This window comes from Podarcis vaucheri (assembly GCF_965113315.1).
Source record: "Podarcis vaucheri genome assembly, chromosome: 7".
Taxonomy (NCBI): domain Eukaryota; kingdom Metazoa; phylum Chordata; class Lepidosauria; order Squamata; family Lacertidae; genus Podarcis; species Podarcis vaucheri.
The window spans coordinates 84287920-84303139 of NC_138765.1; the positions used below are offsets into that span (position 1 = coordinate 84287920).

General features: G+C 49.8%; 2 protein-coding genes across 6 annotated transcripts in view; one reads left to right on the forward strand and one right to left on the reverse strand.

Moving 5' to 3' along the window:
• Nucleotides 1-4995: 4995 nt before the first annotated feature.
• On the reverse strand, nucleotides 4996-10434 carry HSPB7 (heat shock protein family B (small) member 7). The gene is made up of 3 exons (XM_082230746.1): nucleotides 10126-10434; nucleotides 7962-8098; nucleotides 4996-5358 (listed from the first exon to the last, which is right to left on the reverse strand). Exons 1-3 carry the CDS (start codon nucleotides 10202-10204, stop codon nucleotides 5173-5175), a joined length of 402 nt encoding a protein of 133 aa, XP_082086872.1. The 5' UTR covers nucleotides 10205-10434; the 3' UTR covers nucleotides 4996-5172.
• Nucleotides 10435-10609: 175 nt separating this feature from the next.
• Nucleotides 10610-15220, forward strand: part of CLCNKB (chloride voltage-gated channel Kb) — a 35419-nt gene continuing 30808 nt past the window's right edge. For 2 of the 5 annotated variants that reach the window (XM_082229947.1, XM_082229948.1), the window contains exon 1: nucleotides 10776-11394. Coding sequence is in view for 3 of the 5 variants with exons in the window: in XM_082229944.1 (XP_082086070.1) it covers nucleotides 10625-10901; nucleotides 11226-11394; nucleotides 12952-13175 (670 nt within the window). In the remaining 2 variants the exon portion in view is untranslated. Of the gene's footprint in view, nucleotides 11419-12951; nucleotides 13176-15220 lie in introns of all 5 variants that reach the window. The other 3 variants (XM_082229944.1, XM_082229945.1, XM_082229946.1) reach the window with 3 other exon arrangements.

Here is a 15220-nt window from a genome sequence, read left to right on the forward strand (position 1 = left end):
ACAGTCGACTGTCCTCCTGCTGAAAAAGTTTGCTGACCCCTGGTTGAGACAATCATGCCCCGAATGCCTTCTCCCGCTTTGTGGAGCCTTTGTGATGGCCAGGTAGATTCCCTTTCTGGTGCCATTATGGCAGGCTGTTGCCTCTCCTGACAGTCCCCCCCCTCCAGAAAGGGAGAGGACACAGTGACCTCTACACTCCTCTCCCTGTTGCACCAACACAATGCCAAGAGTGCCTGGTGTTACTATAAACAGACCCATCCCAGAGCCAAACACTAGGCGCCGGAGGCTTGTTTTGCAGACAAAACACAGGCCAGCTCTTTCTCACCTGCCCTGTTCACTAGGGAGGCCGGCCAAAGTCTTATGCAAGTGCACTGACCTCCCCACGTCCCATCCCCCCCCCACAAATCCCACACATTTTGGCCGAGTCAAATGTTCCAGGGGGAACCATCTTTATTTAATGTGGTGCCCTCAGAGCAAGGGGGTATCTCTCTTGGCGCCTGCCAGGCAGTTCAGGAGGCATCCTCACAGAATGAAATGGCTGGTGGGCACACTTCCCTTCAAGCCATGTGTGACCAACCGCTAGATCAGCCTCCCAGAATTGCACCCTCCAGGACACTGTTATACACCAAAACATCTGGGTTGGGGATAGATGTTAGATGAGGCAGCCGGCCGCCTGCCACCCCCACCAGCAAATCAAAACAAATCTTTGCACTTTGAAATTGAGCGCTTTAGGATTCCAGCCTGATATGGTCCCCGCTGTCCTCATTTCTATGTGTGGGGATTTCCCCCCCCCTTCCCATGCAGAAGCATTTTGGTATGGTGCTTTGTGACACACCTCAGCTCACAAACAAGGTCTTCCTCGGATCTTGTCCCCAAGAGCGAACAGCGAGTCTCCTTGCAAAATAAACCAGTTGCGAAATAAAGCCACCAGACCCTTGCCACTGTTTTGACTGCTCCAGACTCACACAACCACCTGCCCTGGAATTTGTTCCCCAAAAGACAACGGTTTTTTCTCCCTAGATATCCTACCACCCCCCCTCCCCAAAAAACATGTTTTTTTGGTAGTGTCCTGCTTGTGAAACACCCCCCCCCCCGAATATGGCTCCCTCACCCACCCACCCTCCCCTCTTTTCATTGAGCCCCAGCTATGAGACCTGTTTTTTATTTCTAAGGACCTTCAGGGTGCAAGTGACCCTGTTCATAAAGATTTGCATTGCTAATTGTTTTCTGTTTCAGTTGCGGCTGCTTTAAATTATGGCTTTAAATTTGTTTGTGTGCTGTTGGATGCAGTTAGCAGTTCTGAGCTCCTCTTACATTCTGTTATCGGTTAAAATACTTTGTGCATCAGGAATCAGGAATGTGGTCTTGCTATTCAAATGCTGACCACGGCCAGTTGAGGCCGGCTACTAATTTATCCCCTTGGCTTCTTCCTTCCTTCCCACATTCTTAGAGTATGCAGTTGGGCTCACTCACTCGAGTCATATTCTGGAGCTAGGATTGCTCTGCTGCCTCCCAGGGCTCCGAATTGCATTGGGCTGGGGTCAGGGTTGACTCTGATCTGAACTTTGTTTGTTCCTCAGCTGGGTGGGTTGGGATGGACTTCCAACAACCATGAATGGAGCCAGGACAGAATGGGAATAAACTGTAGCTGTGTTGGGCCATTGGGCAGAAGTCCCCTGGTGCCATTCACACCAAGGGGGAGACTTCTGTCTGTCTTCTGCCCAAAGGGCAAGGTGGCTCCGACTGGGATGTGGTTACTGCCCACCCTGTCGCTGCCCGAGGACAAGCCAGGCACAGGCGGGCAGCTGACCTCCCAGCTAGTAGTGCCTGTCTTTTGTCAGGGCAGCTATTTCCAGAGAGTGACTCACTCCTTCCGCCCCTCTCGCTTCTCAGGCCATTGGCCCTCGGCCTACATGGGACAGAGCATCAAGGACGGACATCTCCACCTCGCTCCCCCCTTTTCCCCCAGGGTCCATAAACCGAGAAAGACGTTTGCTCCCAGATCCATCATTCCCCAGCAACTTTGATTTCTACAATATTCGCTTTTTTATTCTTCTGCTTATGGGAAGCTCCCATTTATGGTGTGTTCCTGGGCTGGCAAGGGATTTTGCAAGCCATCAGTATTACCTAAGCCATGGGTAGGCAAACTAAGACCCGGGGGGCCAGATCCGGCCCAATCGCCTTCTAAATCCAGCCCGCGTACGGTCCGGGAATCAGCGTGTTTTTACATGAGTAGAATGTGCTCTTTTATTTCAAATGCACCTCTGGGTTATTTGTGGGGCATAGGAATTTGTTCATTTTGCCCCCCAAAATATAGTCCAGCCCCCCACAAGGTCTGAGAGACAGTGGACCGGCCGCCTGCTGAAAAAGTTTACTGACCCCTGACCTAAGCGGTCAGGAAAAAAGCAAGATCCACTGGCTTAATTGAAAGTAAGTTCCATGGGGCAACAGGGTCTAGGATTGCAGCTTTTATTTTCCTTCTCCCCCCCCCCCCAATATGCCCCAGAACAACCCTGCTACAGAAAACGAGGCTCGCGTGTTGAGAACTGGGGTGGTGAAGTTTTTGCAATAGGGGAGAATCCCAGCCCCCATCCCATCCACTTTAAATGGTGTGGTTGTGGCCCTGGCCTCCCACACCCCACTGCCTCTTATTGAGGAATCAAAAAGGATTTCCCTGTTTGGTCCTTTTTAACAGCTTCAAATATCTCAGGAAGAAGAAAGACTTTGTATCTCATGCCAATTTGGGTGTTTTCTGCTTGATTGTTGAGATCATACAACCATTTCAATTGGGAAACTATTTAATAGAGATTATTTTTTATTAAAACCATTGGATGTGTTTTAAATGTGTTATAGGAATTCTAAGGTCTCATATATATATATATAAATCATATGTTCATAAAGTATATAAACCACGTGTCTGAAATAGTACAGGAGAGCAATCCTGAAGCCATTTTGACTCTCCCAATGACCTCAGATATTCTCCCCACTGTCTCTTTGCTCACAACTCCTGTCTTTAGGGCACATTTGTGTATAAATAGGGTGAGCCTGTGACCTGGATTCAGGAACTGAATATTTACCATCACAAAAGAATAGCCAGGATGCCCAGGTCAAGCAATCAGTGACCATTATCAGATATCTGGACAGACAGGTTTTCTGCTGTTGACCGCCCCCTGTGTTGTATTTCTGCTGGGGACCACCTCTTTCTGTGATGTATGTTGGATGTTGGGGGGGGGGGTCTTGAGCGACAGGGGAGGCAATTTCAAAAGTCTATACAGTGGTACCTCGGGTTACATACGCTTCAGGTTACAGACACTTCAGGTTACAGACTCCTCTAACCCAGAAATAGTACCTCGGGTTAAGAACTTTGCTTCAGGATGAGAACAGAAATCATGATCCGGCGGCATGGCAGCAGCAGAAGGCCCCATTAGCGAAAGTGGTACTTCAGGTTAAGAACAGTTTCAGGTTAAGAACGGACCTCCGGAACGAATTAAGTACTTAACCTGAGGTACCACTGTATAAGAGCTTGCACACCATTGTTCTGGGTGCCTCTCTCCCTCCCTGCGTGGGAGGGGTGAGGACTCTGTTGCAACAGTTTAATAAAGATCAGGCTTACTAGCTAATAATAATACTACTGTAATAATAAGCACCCCCTTCGTTTGGGATTTCCCAGCAACTGGACCTCAAAGGCAGAACATTGATATGATGCCTAGGAGTTGCTAGACCATTTCTGCCGGTCATTTCTGCCAGTCCCATATAGTCTCCCATATGGCAGAAATGACCGGCAGAATCCGAGACCAGGGAAAAGAGACGGCGGAAGAAGATTGGAAGAAATTTAAGAACTATCTTAAGAAACATTGTAAAATTAATGAATGTTAGAATGATGCTGGTTTAGAAATTAAGTGGATTACAGTTGTAAGGACTAAGTTAAAAGAAAAGAAAGGTTAAAAATTATATAAATTTAAGGGTGAGGATTTGCTGAATTAAAATTTGAAATTGGAATGCAGAAAGGGGAGGTATGAGGAGGTCGGACAAGTAAGTTATAAGAAAATAAGGGTTTGAAATTATACTTGTTCTTTTTTTTGTTTGTGTTTGTTTGTATTGTTGTGTTTGTCTGTATAATTTGTGAAACTTTAATAAATATTTTGTAAAAAATAAAATAAAAAATAAAAACAAGAGAGTAAAATTTTAAAAAAAGGAGTTGCTAGACCAGAGGAGGCTGCTTTGTCCTGAGTCAGGCCATGCATGGGGTCCACCTAGCCAACAATGGACTTTAGTCATCTTGCATAATATGGCACCCTATGCGTGGCCAAAGTTTGGTGTGTCCCCCGATGGAACTTCTCCATTCTGGGTTTTCTTATTTTGTACCTGCTCGCTGCCCTGCGCAGCGGAACTGCCTGCACTGCCCTGAATCCCTCGCTGATCTAGCTCAGCGGTGTCTGCACTGACTTGGCAGCGGGACTCTCTCCCAGCCTTGCCGGGAGATGCTGCCAGGGATTGAATCTGGAGCCTTCTGCAGGCCCAGCAGGGGCCCTGCCATTGAGCTACTACAGCCCTTTCCCTCCACGGATTTTCTAATCCCCTTTTAAAATCCATCCATGTTGGCGACCGTCGCTACATCTTGTGGCGGTGAGTTCCACCGTTCAATCCTGCTTTCTCTTATCTGTCCTGAATCTCCCAACATCCAGCTTTGCTGGATGACCACGGGTTCTAATGTTATGAGAGAGGGAGGAAAAACTACTCCCTATCCAGCTTTCCCCATGCCGGGCATAATTTTGTAGACTTTTAGCATGGCCCCTTTTTACTTGGCCTTTTCCTTAAACTATAAAACCCCTGAATGCTACAGCAATATCCTCTTTGAGGCGAAGCAACCAGAACTCTACCCTAGGATTCCCACACATGCAGAGACGAACGTGATGACCCTCCTTCCCCTAGGGGAAAAAAATTCTCTGAAAAGAAACAGTCGCCCACAAGAGAAAAAGCAGATGTCACACCAGCTACCGGTATCCCCAATAATTTATAACAAACCAAAGGCAATCTATTATATACAAAGGAGAACGGCCAAGGGGGGGCAGAGTGGTGAGCCCAACCCCTTCGCTCACCTTTCGAAACCAACCAACCCCCCCTCACCCCCAGGCCGTCCCCCAGTTGCTGTGGGGCGATGGGGGGGTGTGCTCAGATTTTGATTTCAGTCCGGAAGGTCTGTTGGACGTGCTCGATGTGCTTGCCGGGGCGTTTTTGAGCCTTGATGGTCAGGGAGCCGTCCCCGCCCAGGGCAGAAGTGACGGAAGTGGGATCCACATCCTCAGGCAGCTGGCATTTGTGGGTGAAGGTGTTCATGATGGTCCCGTCCGCTGCCAGCTGAGCGGGGCAAAGAGAGAGGAGAGAGGAGTCAGCGGGGGCCTGGACTGGGGACGGTTAGTCTGCCTCCCTTTTCCCTCTGAGGATGGGTCAGCCTTTAGCACAGCAGGCCCTGTGGAACTCCCTGCCACAGGAATCATCACTGCTGTCTTTTAGATGTCTCCCGAAAAACGTGTTACTGCTCAGGCAGGACTTTCATAGAATCATAGAGTTGGAAGAGACCACAAGGGCCATCGAGTCCAACCCCCTGCCAAGCAGGAAACACCATCAGAGCACTCCTGACATATGGTTGTCAAGCCTCTGCTTAAAGACCTCCAAAGAAGGAGACGCCACTACACTCCTTGGCAGCAAATTCCACTGTCAAACAGCTCTTACTGTCAGGAAGTTCTTCCTAATGTTTAGGTGGAATCTTCTTTCTTGTAGTTTGGCTCCATTGCTCCGTGTCCGCTTCTCTGGAGCAGCAGAAAACAACCTTTCTCCCTCCTCTATATGACATCCTTTTATATATTTGAACATGGCTATCATATCACCCCTTAACCTCCTCTTCTCCAGGCTAAACATGCCCAGCTCCCTTAGCCGTTCCTCATAAGGCATCGTTTCCAGGCCTTTGACCATTTTGGTTGCCCTCCTCTGGACTTTTGTCACTGTGATTTCTACCAACCAGCATTTATTGATGCTTTCATTTATTTTGTTGTGATTTTTTGGGTGGTATATACCACCTTCCTGTATTTTTATGGAATCATAGAGTTGGAAGGGACCCAAGGGTCATCTAGTCCAACCCGCAGCCACGCAGGAATCTCGGCTAAAGCATCCATGAGCTGCCTATAAATAGTTCAATCCATCTGCCTATAAATAGTTCAGTCAATCAGTTTAGGGCCATGACCACAGAGATGGGTTGCATTGGTGTATATGGGAGGGCAAGGAGTCTCCCTAGTGGGGGATGGGGGTGGGCTCCAGAGCATGGGCAGAGGGCAGGGGGTGCAGCCTCCTTGCGGAATCTCAGCCAATCTGGACCTGGAAGGGAGACACTGAGTGGTATGCATTGCTAGCCTTACTCAGAGTAAGCCCATTGACATTAAGGGATGTGACTAACTGAACTCCAGGAGTTTCATTGCCTGACTCCCCCCCCTCCCAAAAAAAAGAATCCTGGGAACTGTAGTTTGCTAAGGGCGATCTGTATTGGGTGAACTACAGTTTTCGGGATTCTTTGCAGGCAAGTCATGTTTTTTTAAATGCATGACATATACGCAGCTGTCCGGTTTTCAGCTCTTGCTACACTGCGATCCTTGTGATATGTGGGTGTCCCTGATAGAAACCACACCTCCCTGCCTCAGTTGCCTGGTCTGTACAATGGGGCCAACTCAACCAGCTTCCACAGCCTCACTGCCCAACGCCAAGCTCTCCAAGTCGCCCCTTCCCCCGTCAGACCCCCTGGGGACCCCAAACCAGAACAGGTGCGCCCATTTCCTGGCCCGCAAAGCTCATTTCTTCCTCCCAAAATCCCTTCAGGATTTTCAAGGCATCCAGAGAGCGAGGGAAATGGTTCAGTGCTTCTGTCACCATGCTTACTGTCTGGAACATTGCGTTCCCGCCCCGGAGGAGTGGCAGCAGGAGAGAGCACTGTGTCCCCAGCAAAGGCAGAGAGGATTTGTCACTGGGGAAGGATGCCAGGCAGACAGGGAGAGAAAGTCCAGGAGGAGCCCCCCCCACTCCCTGGCAGCTTCCTGGGTGCCCTTTCTTATGCCAGGAACATCCAGCACCTCTGCAAAAAGGGCACTGCTTAACCCCATCTCATTTCGGGCTGAAAGCACTTTTAAGCACCCGGTTTCCCCTAAGAATTCTGGGAACCATAGTTTTCCCCTCAGGTTTCTGATTGGCCACTGTGAGAGCAGGCTGCTGGACTTATCCTGCAGTACCCTCTTAATTCCCAACTACAGTTCCCTTCATCCTTTGGGGGAAGCTATGCTCTTTAAAAAAGGGACTCAGGTGGTGCTGTAGGTTAAACCACAGAGCCTAGGACTTGCCAATCAGAAGGTCAGTGGTTCGAATCCCCGCGATGGGGTGAGCTCCCATTGCTCGGTCCCTGCTCCTGCCAACCTAGCAGTTCGAAAGCACGTCAAAGCGCAAGTAGATAAATAGGTACTGCTCCGGCAGGAAGGTAAACGGCGTTTCTGTGCACTGCTATGGTTCGCCAGAAGCGGCTTAGTCATGCTGGCCACATGACCCGGAAGCTGTCTGCGGACAAACGCCGGCTCCCTCGGCCCATAGAGCGAGATGAGCGCTGCAACCTCAGAGTCGGTCACGACTGGACCTAATGGTCAGGGGTCCCTTTACCTTTACCTATGCGCATTAAAGTTACGGTGTGTCCCCCAGCCCCAAACTCAGAGGCTCTTTGGGAATAGATTTTGCCCTAAGAAGGCGGAACAGTTGGTCTGGAGGGGAGCTGGGCACCCTGTGGTCCACCCTTCCTTCCCCAGATCCTTTGGACCACAGTTCCCATCAGCCCCAGCACCGCACTGCTGAGGCTCATGGGAGTTGTAGTCCAGAGCTCCCTTAAAAGCTATTTCCTGCCATATCTAAGAGGACTCGGAGGGGTCTCTCACCTTCTCTGCGTGGACTTCAATTTGGTTTTTCGACGTGGTGATGATGATGTCTTCGGGAGAGAAGTCGCTGACGTCCACTGCAAACTGGTACGTGTCCCCCAAGGTTTTGATGTTCCCCATCCCTCCAGCACGGCCCGCTGTGAAAAAGAGGGACAAGGTCGACGTGAACCCCAGATCCCTCGGCACAAGGATCTGTTCCCGGGGCCACGGAAGGGTTCAGAGCCTTGGCCCAAAACTGGAAGCGAGAAGAATTACCGACGAAAGAAGAACGGAGGATGAAATTGATGGACTATGCAGAATTAGATAAACTAACAGGAAGGATTCGAAACCTTCGGGACCAGAGATTCTCAGAAGACTGGAGTAAATTTACGGATTATTTGAAAAGTGATTGTGATGAACAGATTACGCTGGTAGGTTTGCGAGAAGTTTGGTATGGCGAATTATTTCAAATATTGCAAAAAAGATAACGAGGAGAATTATTAGTTAAAGATAATTAAAGGTAATATGAAATTAAGAAATGAATAATAAGTGATAAGAATGGAAAATCCTCAGAGGTGTTGACGGAAGTCCAAAAAAAAATATTGTATAAGATGAGAAGTTCTGTTGTATGAATGTTAATTAATATGTTAAAAACTAATAAAAATTTGTTTGTGTGTGTGTATATATACAGTGGTACCTCAGGTTAAGTACTTAATTCGTTCCGGAGGTCCGTTCTTAACCTGAAACTGTTCTTAACCTGAAGCACCACTTTAGCTAATGGGGCCTCCTGCTGCTGATACTGGAGAAAGCGGACAGAGAGACAGGTGTCCTTCCTCCCTCTCCGAATATTGGAGCTGGAAGTGAGAGAACCAGTTTGTTTGTTTGTTTGTTTAATATTTATATTTATATTTATATTTATACCCCGCCCTCCCCAGCCAAGACTGGGCTCAGGGCGGCTAACAACCAGTAATAAAAACAAGTTGATTAAAACACAATTTAAAAAACAAGATTAAAATAAAAGTTTAGAGGATTCAGGACAGAGAAAAGGAAACCAAGTGACAACAGTTAAACTGTGGAACTCCCTGCCACAGGAGGCAGCGATGTCGAACAATTTGGATGGCTTTAAAAGAGAACTGGACAAATTCTGGAGGACAACGAAGTGAATCATGGTCACCGTTCACATTGGCAATGCTCTGCACTCACAGCCAGAGGTCGAGATGCTCTGGTTTCCCATGGGGCAGGGGCTTCTGGTCAGCTACTCTAAGGACAGGAGGCTGGGCTACATAGATGGGGTCCCTTTGGCCTGATCCACTACACTGCACTGACCAGGTCCAGAGTGCCAGATCCTATCACACCTCCTTGGGCCACAGAAAAGAGCCCCAGAGTGGAGCATCAGTAAGAAAATCAGCAGATGTCTACCCCAGCTGCCCTCCCTCCCCCCCCCCCCAGTATTGTTTCAGGCCTGTTCCTGTCTGAATAAGGGAAGGGCAGTGGTTGCTCAGTGGTTAGAGCTTTCCCATAGCGGCATTTCCAAGCAGGGCTGGGAAGGAGTTGATACTGAACAGGATGGAACAGTGGCTGGACTCAGCCGAATGCAGCTTCCTGTGGTCCTATGCAGCCAAATGACCTCTGCCTGAGACCTTGGGAAGCTCCTCAGAGGCGGAGGAAGGAGGAAACAGTCTGAGAGACTTCACAAAATAGCTCCTTCTGTCCTAGGGAGCCCCGTCCAACCTGAAGGTCCAATTGGGTTAAGGATGGAATGATCTGCATCTTTGGATCCTTCCAGTTTATCATTTACCCCTTTGGAAGTTCAGTGCTCCACATTAGTTTGCAGATTCTTTTTATAAATAAAGTCGCTGCAGAAAATCGCCAGCGTTTTAGTGCCGTATCTCCTAATATATTTTTGGTTGGCTCTGTTGCGGTTCAAGACGTGAAAACGTGGGAGCAAATTTGCCTTAGAAGCCACATCCCCCTTCAGATCACCTTTACACCACTTTTCACAGTCTTGGTTCCCCTCCCAAAGAATCCCAGGAAATGTAGTTGACCCACCACAGTGCTGCCCTCAACAAACTACAGTTCCCAGGCTGCTTTGAGGGAAGCCATGCACTTTAAAGGTATGGTGTGGACAGGATCACACCCAGGCACACACACAAACACACACGCCCCGTTCCCACAGCCGCCTTGCCTGTGAAGCCCAGGGGCTCGCTGCGTGGCCTCAGGAAGCCCCCAAAATTGTCGCCGAATATTCCGTGCGCCTTCTCCATGGCAGCGAGCCTTGCTTGAGGAAAGAGCTGCACCCCCAACAGTGGCTTCGACCTCTCCAAAGGGCTTATCCGGGAGAAAGAAAAGGAGGCCCCCTAATTCAAGCTGCCCAAGGCGTCTGGAGGCACCCAAGTTGGGTGGGCAAGGAGAGAGAGCAACTCCCTTCCCTCTTCAGCCCTTTCTGCTCTGCTCTGAGTCACTCTTGGGTGCTCGTGAGGGAATTCAGCCACAGCTGCAGCGCATATAAAGGCGCTCCGAGCCTCTGGGCCGACTTCCAGGCCTCTTGTCAAAGTCTCTAAATTTAGGCACTCTAGCATCATCACTCCCTCCAAGCATCCCACTGGAAAGTTTCCCCGGTGGATTGGGGGGGGGGACACAGGCTCCAAACAAACAAGGTGGGGGAGATGGGGAGGAGAGGCGTCATGGCTAGCATTCCTGCCGGCCTGGATAATAACAGCTCCCCCCAGCGATTAGCCCTGCCTTCCAAAAAAAGGCGCATGAGTGGGCATGTGAGCCCGGCAAGGGATTGGGGTGGGGCGGGGAGGGTGAGTTGGTGGGACAGGAGGCAACAAAAGCAGATCCTAAAAGAACGATTCTCTGAGCTGGAGCAGAGAGAACCACTGGGATCTGGGCTGCCAGATCAAGACCTTGGGGACAGGACTTCGGGAGAGCCCCACAGACAACCGACCACAAAATCATGTAATTGTAGAGATAAAAGGGGACCCGAAGGGTCATCTAGTCCAACCCCCTGCAGTGCAGGGATCTCAGCTAAAGAATCCCTGACAGACGGCCATCCAACCTCTGCCTTTAAATTTCCAAGGAAGGAGAGTCCACCACCTCCCAAGGGTGTCGAACAGCTCTTGCTGTCAGAAATGTCTTCCTTATGTTTAGTCGGAATCTCCTTTATCATCTTGGTCACCCTCCTCTGCACACCTTTTAGTTTGGTGTGGTGGTCTCCAGAAGTGGGCACAGTAGATCTGGATCTGGCCAACTGAAATCGACCAATTCCTTGTCATATCCTAGCTCAGTCATGTGAGTCACTGACAGGAGTGTCGCTGGTCATTCCTCGAATTGGCAAGGCTCACTTGACGATTATGAGAAACGTCAGCCTGGCTGATGGAACTCTCCGCCACTGGAGATTCAGCAGGACTTGCCTTCTGTGCCAACGTTTAAATTCCTCCTATTCCGTCAGGTAAGAAGACATCCTTCCAAAATGGTTTGTTGATGTCCTTTTTAAAACTTTTTAATATGGTTTATATTTTTACTGCTGTAAACTGCTTTGATAGATATATATATATATTTACGATACAGCAATATACAAATATTTTAATAAATAAATAAAGGACCAGTATCCTGCCTTGACATTGGCCAACCTGATGCTTCTTCCTAAACGGGGCCCTGAGCACAACAACAATTCTCCCTTTTTGCTGTTCCCTGCAATAGGATTCATAAACATTTACTGGCTCCAGTTAAGGCCTAGCCATTGCGACTAGTTTGTGCCTACTGCTTTTGCATGACTTGGCGGCGTCCAACAGAAAAATGTATATATTATATATACCATAGCCAGGGCTGTCTTAAGCGTATGGGGCGCCAGGGTGCAAAGATGCGCCCGGCAACCCCCCCCCCCAGGTTGCCCAATTCCAGGTGCGCAGGAAAGCAGAGTCGACTGACTGCCTCAGCGACTCGCTGGCTCGGTTGCCCCAAACTTGTGGTGCTCTGACTGACGGGCTGGCTCTTCCCCGGACTCAACTCTCAGGCCCTGGATTCTCGGCCTGGTGCCGCTGAGAGCCCAGTGCCAGGGTGCCCCGCACCCCTAGAGCCTAGGAGTAAGATGGCCCTGACCATAGGTCAGTAAGGGGAGTAAAAAAAGCTAAAGGACCACCTGATAGTTAAGTCTGGTCACAGACGACTCTGGGCTTGCGGCGCTCATCTCGCTTTACAGGCCGAGGGAGCTGACATTTGTCCACAGACAGTTTTTCCGGGTCATGTGGCCAGCAGGACTAAGCCGCTTCTGGTGAAACCAGAGCAGTGCACGGAAACTCCGTTTACCTTCCCGCCGGAGCAGTACCTATTTATCTACTTGCACTTTGACGTGCTTTCGAACTGCTAGGTTGGCAGGAGCAGGGACCAAGCAATGGGAGCTCACCCCGTCGCGGGGATTCGAACCGCCGACCTTCTGATCGGCAAGCCCAAGAGGCTCAGTGGTTCAGACCACAGCACCACCCACATCCCTCAGTAAGGGGGTAGGGACAGCTAAATCAAACATGACCCCCTTCAAACAAGCCCAAAGGAAACCTGTTTGATTTGCATCTTGCGTGCTGAAAGAAGCTATTCCCAAACAGTTGCGAGGCTCAGGCTGGAATCCGACAGGAGAAGCAGCGATGCGCAAAGCCTCACCTGTACAACTCCTGCCTGCCTTGCAGCCCGGGGTGGGGTGGGGGGATGAAAGGGGACGCCGTAAGCATTGGGGGAGGCAGTGCCAGACCCCCCCCCCATCTTGCATCCTTCGCCCATTTAAGGTTCCCTTTCCCAGCTCGCTCCGAGTGATCCCGGGCCAAGGCCACCCCAGGGCGCTTCCGCGCACCCGGCCGCCCGGAATGTGCCTCGGTTGCGCGCTGGGAGGGGTGAGATGAGGCAGGCGGCACGGAGGAGGAGGAGGAGAAGGGGCTGGAGCAGAGCTAAATCCGGCTTGCTTGGTCACCGTCCCGGCTCAAGCCTGAGTCACCCTTTGTTGGCGCGCTCTTGCCAGGGACGCCTGCCAATGTCACGCCGATCGCCCTCCGCTGCTTCCCGCAGGAGACCCGCTGGGAACGCTCGCCCTTAAGCCCGGAGCCCGGCAGGCTCCTCCTCCGGGTGGCGCGGAGGCACAGAAATCATTCACGCGTTACCTAGTGGGGGCATATTTGGGTGCGGAGGCAAACTGGCCCTGCCCCCCAGGGATGCCAACTGGAATAAAACATTGGGGGAGGGCAGGTAAGTCCCACCCCGCATAATCTTTTTTTTAAAATATATGATTTTTATTGAATGATTTTATGTTACAAAAAACATTACCACCATACTACCACAAAATATTACTGAGAAATAAAAATGACATGCATCAACATTTTGTTTGTTCTTTCTTATTTACCGTCTTATTTCCTCTCAAACATTTCATACAAAACACCCACCCGCACACAAAAAATGAAAATAATGAAAATAAATATTTCCCCTCTTTTATCTTACAAAATCTTTTCTTCAGTTTTGACTTCCTGTCATGTCCCTTCGCATATGTTTTATCTTACAATTGAATGTACCCCAAACAACAACCCCCCCACACACAATCAATCTCACACACGCACACCATTTGAATGGTACTACACATCAACTTGGGGGGGGCAGTCCCCTCAAAGATTTTATTGGGGGGGCGATGGTACCTTGGCCCCTAGGAGTTGGCTCCTATGCTGACCCCCTGTATTTTCTTTCATAAAACATATATACTCTTTGATTTGCAAAAATAAAAGCAAATTATCAGCGGCTATTTAAAACGTCGGAAAAATTTAAACCAATTAAAACCATGTCAACAGTCTGGGTATCTGTTGAAACAAAAATGGTGGGGGTTTTTAAGCGGGCACCAAAAATAAAAACCACCTTGAAGGCACCTGACATCAATAGCCAGGGAGTTCCAAAGTGTGGGCGCTGCTGTGCTATCTGACACAGTTCTCCCCAACAGTGGCGTAGCGTGGGGGGTGCAGGGGGGGCCGGCCGCACCAGGCGCAACATCTGGGGGGGGTGCTCGCACTCGCAGCTCTCTGCCCCTACCGGGTTAGGGGGCGCAAATTACTTGCCTTGCCCCAGGTGCTGACAACCCACGCTACGCCACTGCTCCCCAATGCTTCCAGTTAAAAGGGATGTTTTTTTCTGCCTGCGGCCTCTCTCTCTCCCTGCCCCATTTCCAGGAGACTTGGGGGAGCTGCTCTCTTGCAGTCTGGTCCTGCTTGCAGACTGCCCTTGGGGGGCATCTGGCTGGCCATGGAGAATGAAAGCAACAGGGCCCTGGGCTTGATCCAGCTGCCTCTCCTGATGTTCTTATGTCTCTCGGCAGAGGAGAGGGAGCTTGCCTCTCTGCCACGTACACAATGGGGACCATTCAGCTCAGGAACCCAGCACGGCCTTTAACAAGGAGGCACTGAGTGATGGGGGCATTTTCCATCCTGCAACAAGTGGTTCAGGGGTATGTCGTCTCTGCCCCCTCACCCATTATTGAGGGGAAGTGCATGGAACAGGTCTCGGTGTTTCGATTTCTGGGAACGGAGTTGAGAGATGACCTAGCCTGGGGAGAAAACAGCAAAGACCTGATGAAGAGAGCACGGCAGAGATTATATTTTCTGAGACTCCTCGGGAAAATCTCTCAAAGGACCTTTTGATGGCATTTTACCATTGTACTGTTGAGAGTGTATTAACTTACGGTCTGTGTGTGGTTTGGGAGCTGCACAGTCAGGGAAAAAACAATGCTGTCCAGGGTTGTAATGACAGCGGAGAGAATAACTGGGTGCACTCTTCCCACCTTGGATCAAATCTATGCTTCCAGGTGCCATAAGAAAGCTGCAGAGATAGCGCAGGATAGTGCGCAGCCCGGAAATTATCTCTTTCAGCTTCTGCCTTCTGGAAGAAGGTTCAAGGTTATAAAGACTAGGACTAGCCGCCTGAGAAACAGTTTCTATCCAAATGCGATTTTGGTTTTAAACACAGTGCAAGGAGTCTCTATGGGAGTGTATTGTATTTAAAAAATGGGATATCAGAGTTTTTAGGGGGCTAACTGGCTGGATAAGGGACACAGGTGGCACTGTGGGTTAAACCACAGAGCCTAGGACTTGCTGATCAGAAGGTTGGTGGTTTGAATCCCCGCGACGGAGTGAGCTCCCGTTGCTCAGTCCCTGCTCCTGCCAACCTAGCAGTTCAAAAGCACGTCAAAGTGCAAGGAGATAAATAGGTACCGCTCCAGCAAGAAGGTATATGGCGTTTCCGTGCACTTCTCTGGT

What these genes read in the sequence shown, in the direction of transcription:
- HSPB7 (XM_082230746.1), bottom strand. Translation starts at nt 10,204, where the DNA reads ATGGAGAAGGCGCACGGAATATTCGGCGACAATTTTGGGGGCTTCCTG. An exon ending in CGAGCCCCTGGGCTTCACAG is followed by an intron (nt 8,099 to 10,125) that starts GCAAGGCGGCTG and finishes TCTTTTTCACAG; the next exon opens with CGGGCCGTGCTGGAGGGATG. An exon ending in TTGAAGTCCACGCAGAGAAG is followed by an intron (nt 5,359 to 7,961) that starts GTGAGAGACCCC and finishes TGCCCCGCTCAG; the next exon opens with CTGGCAGCGGACGGGACCAT.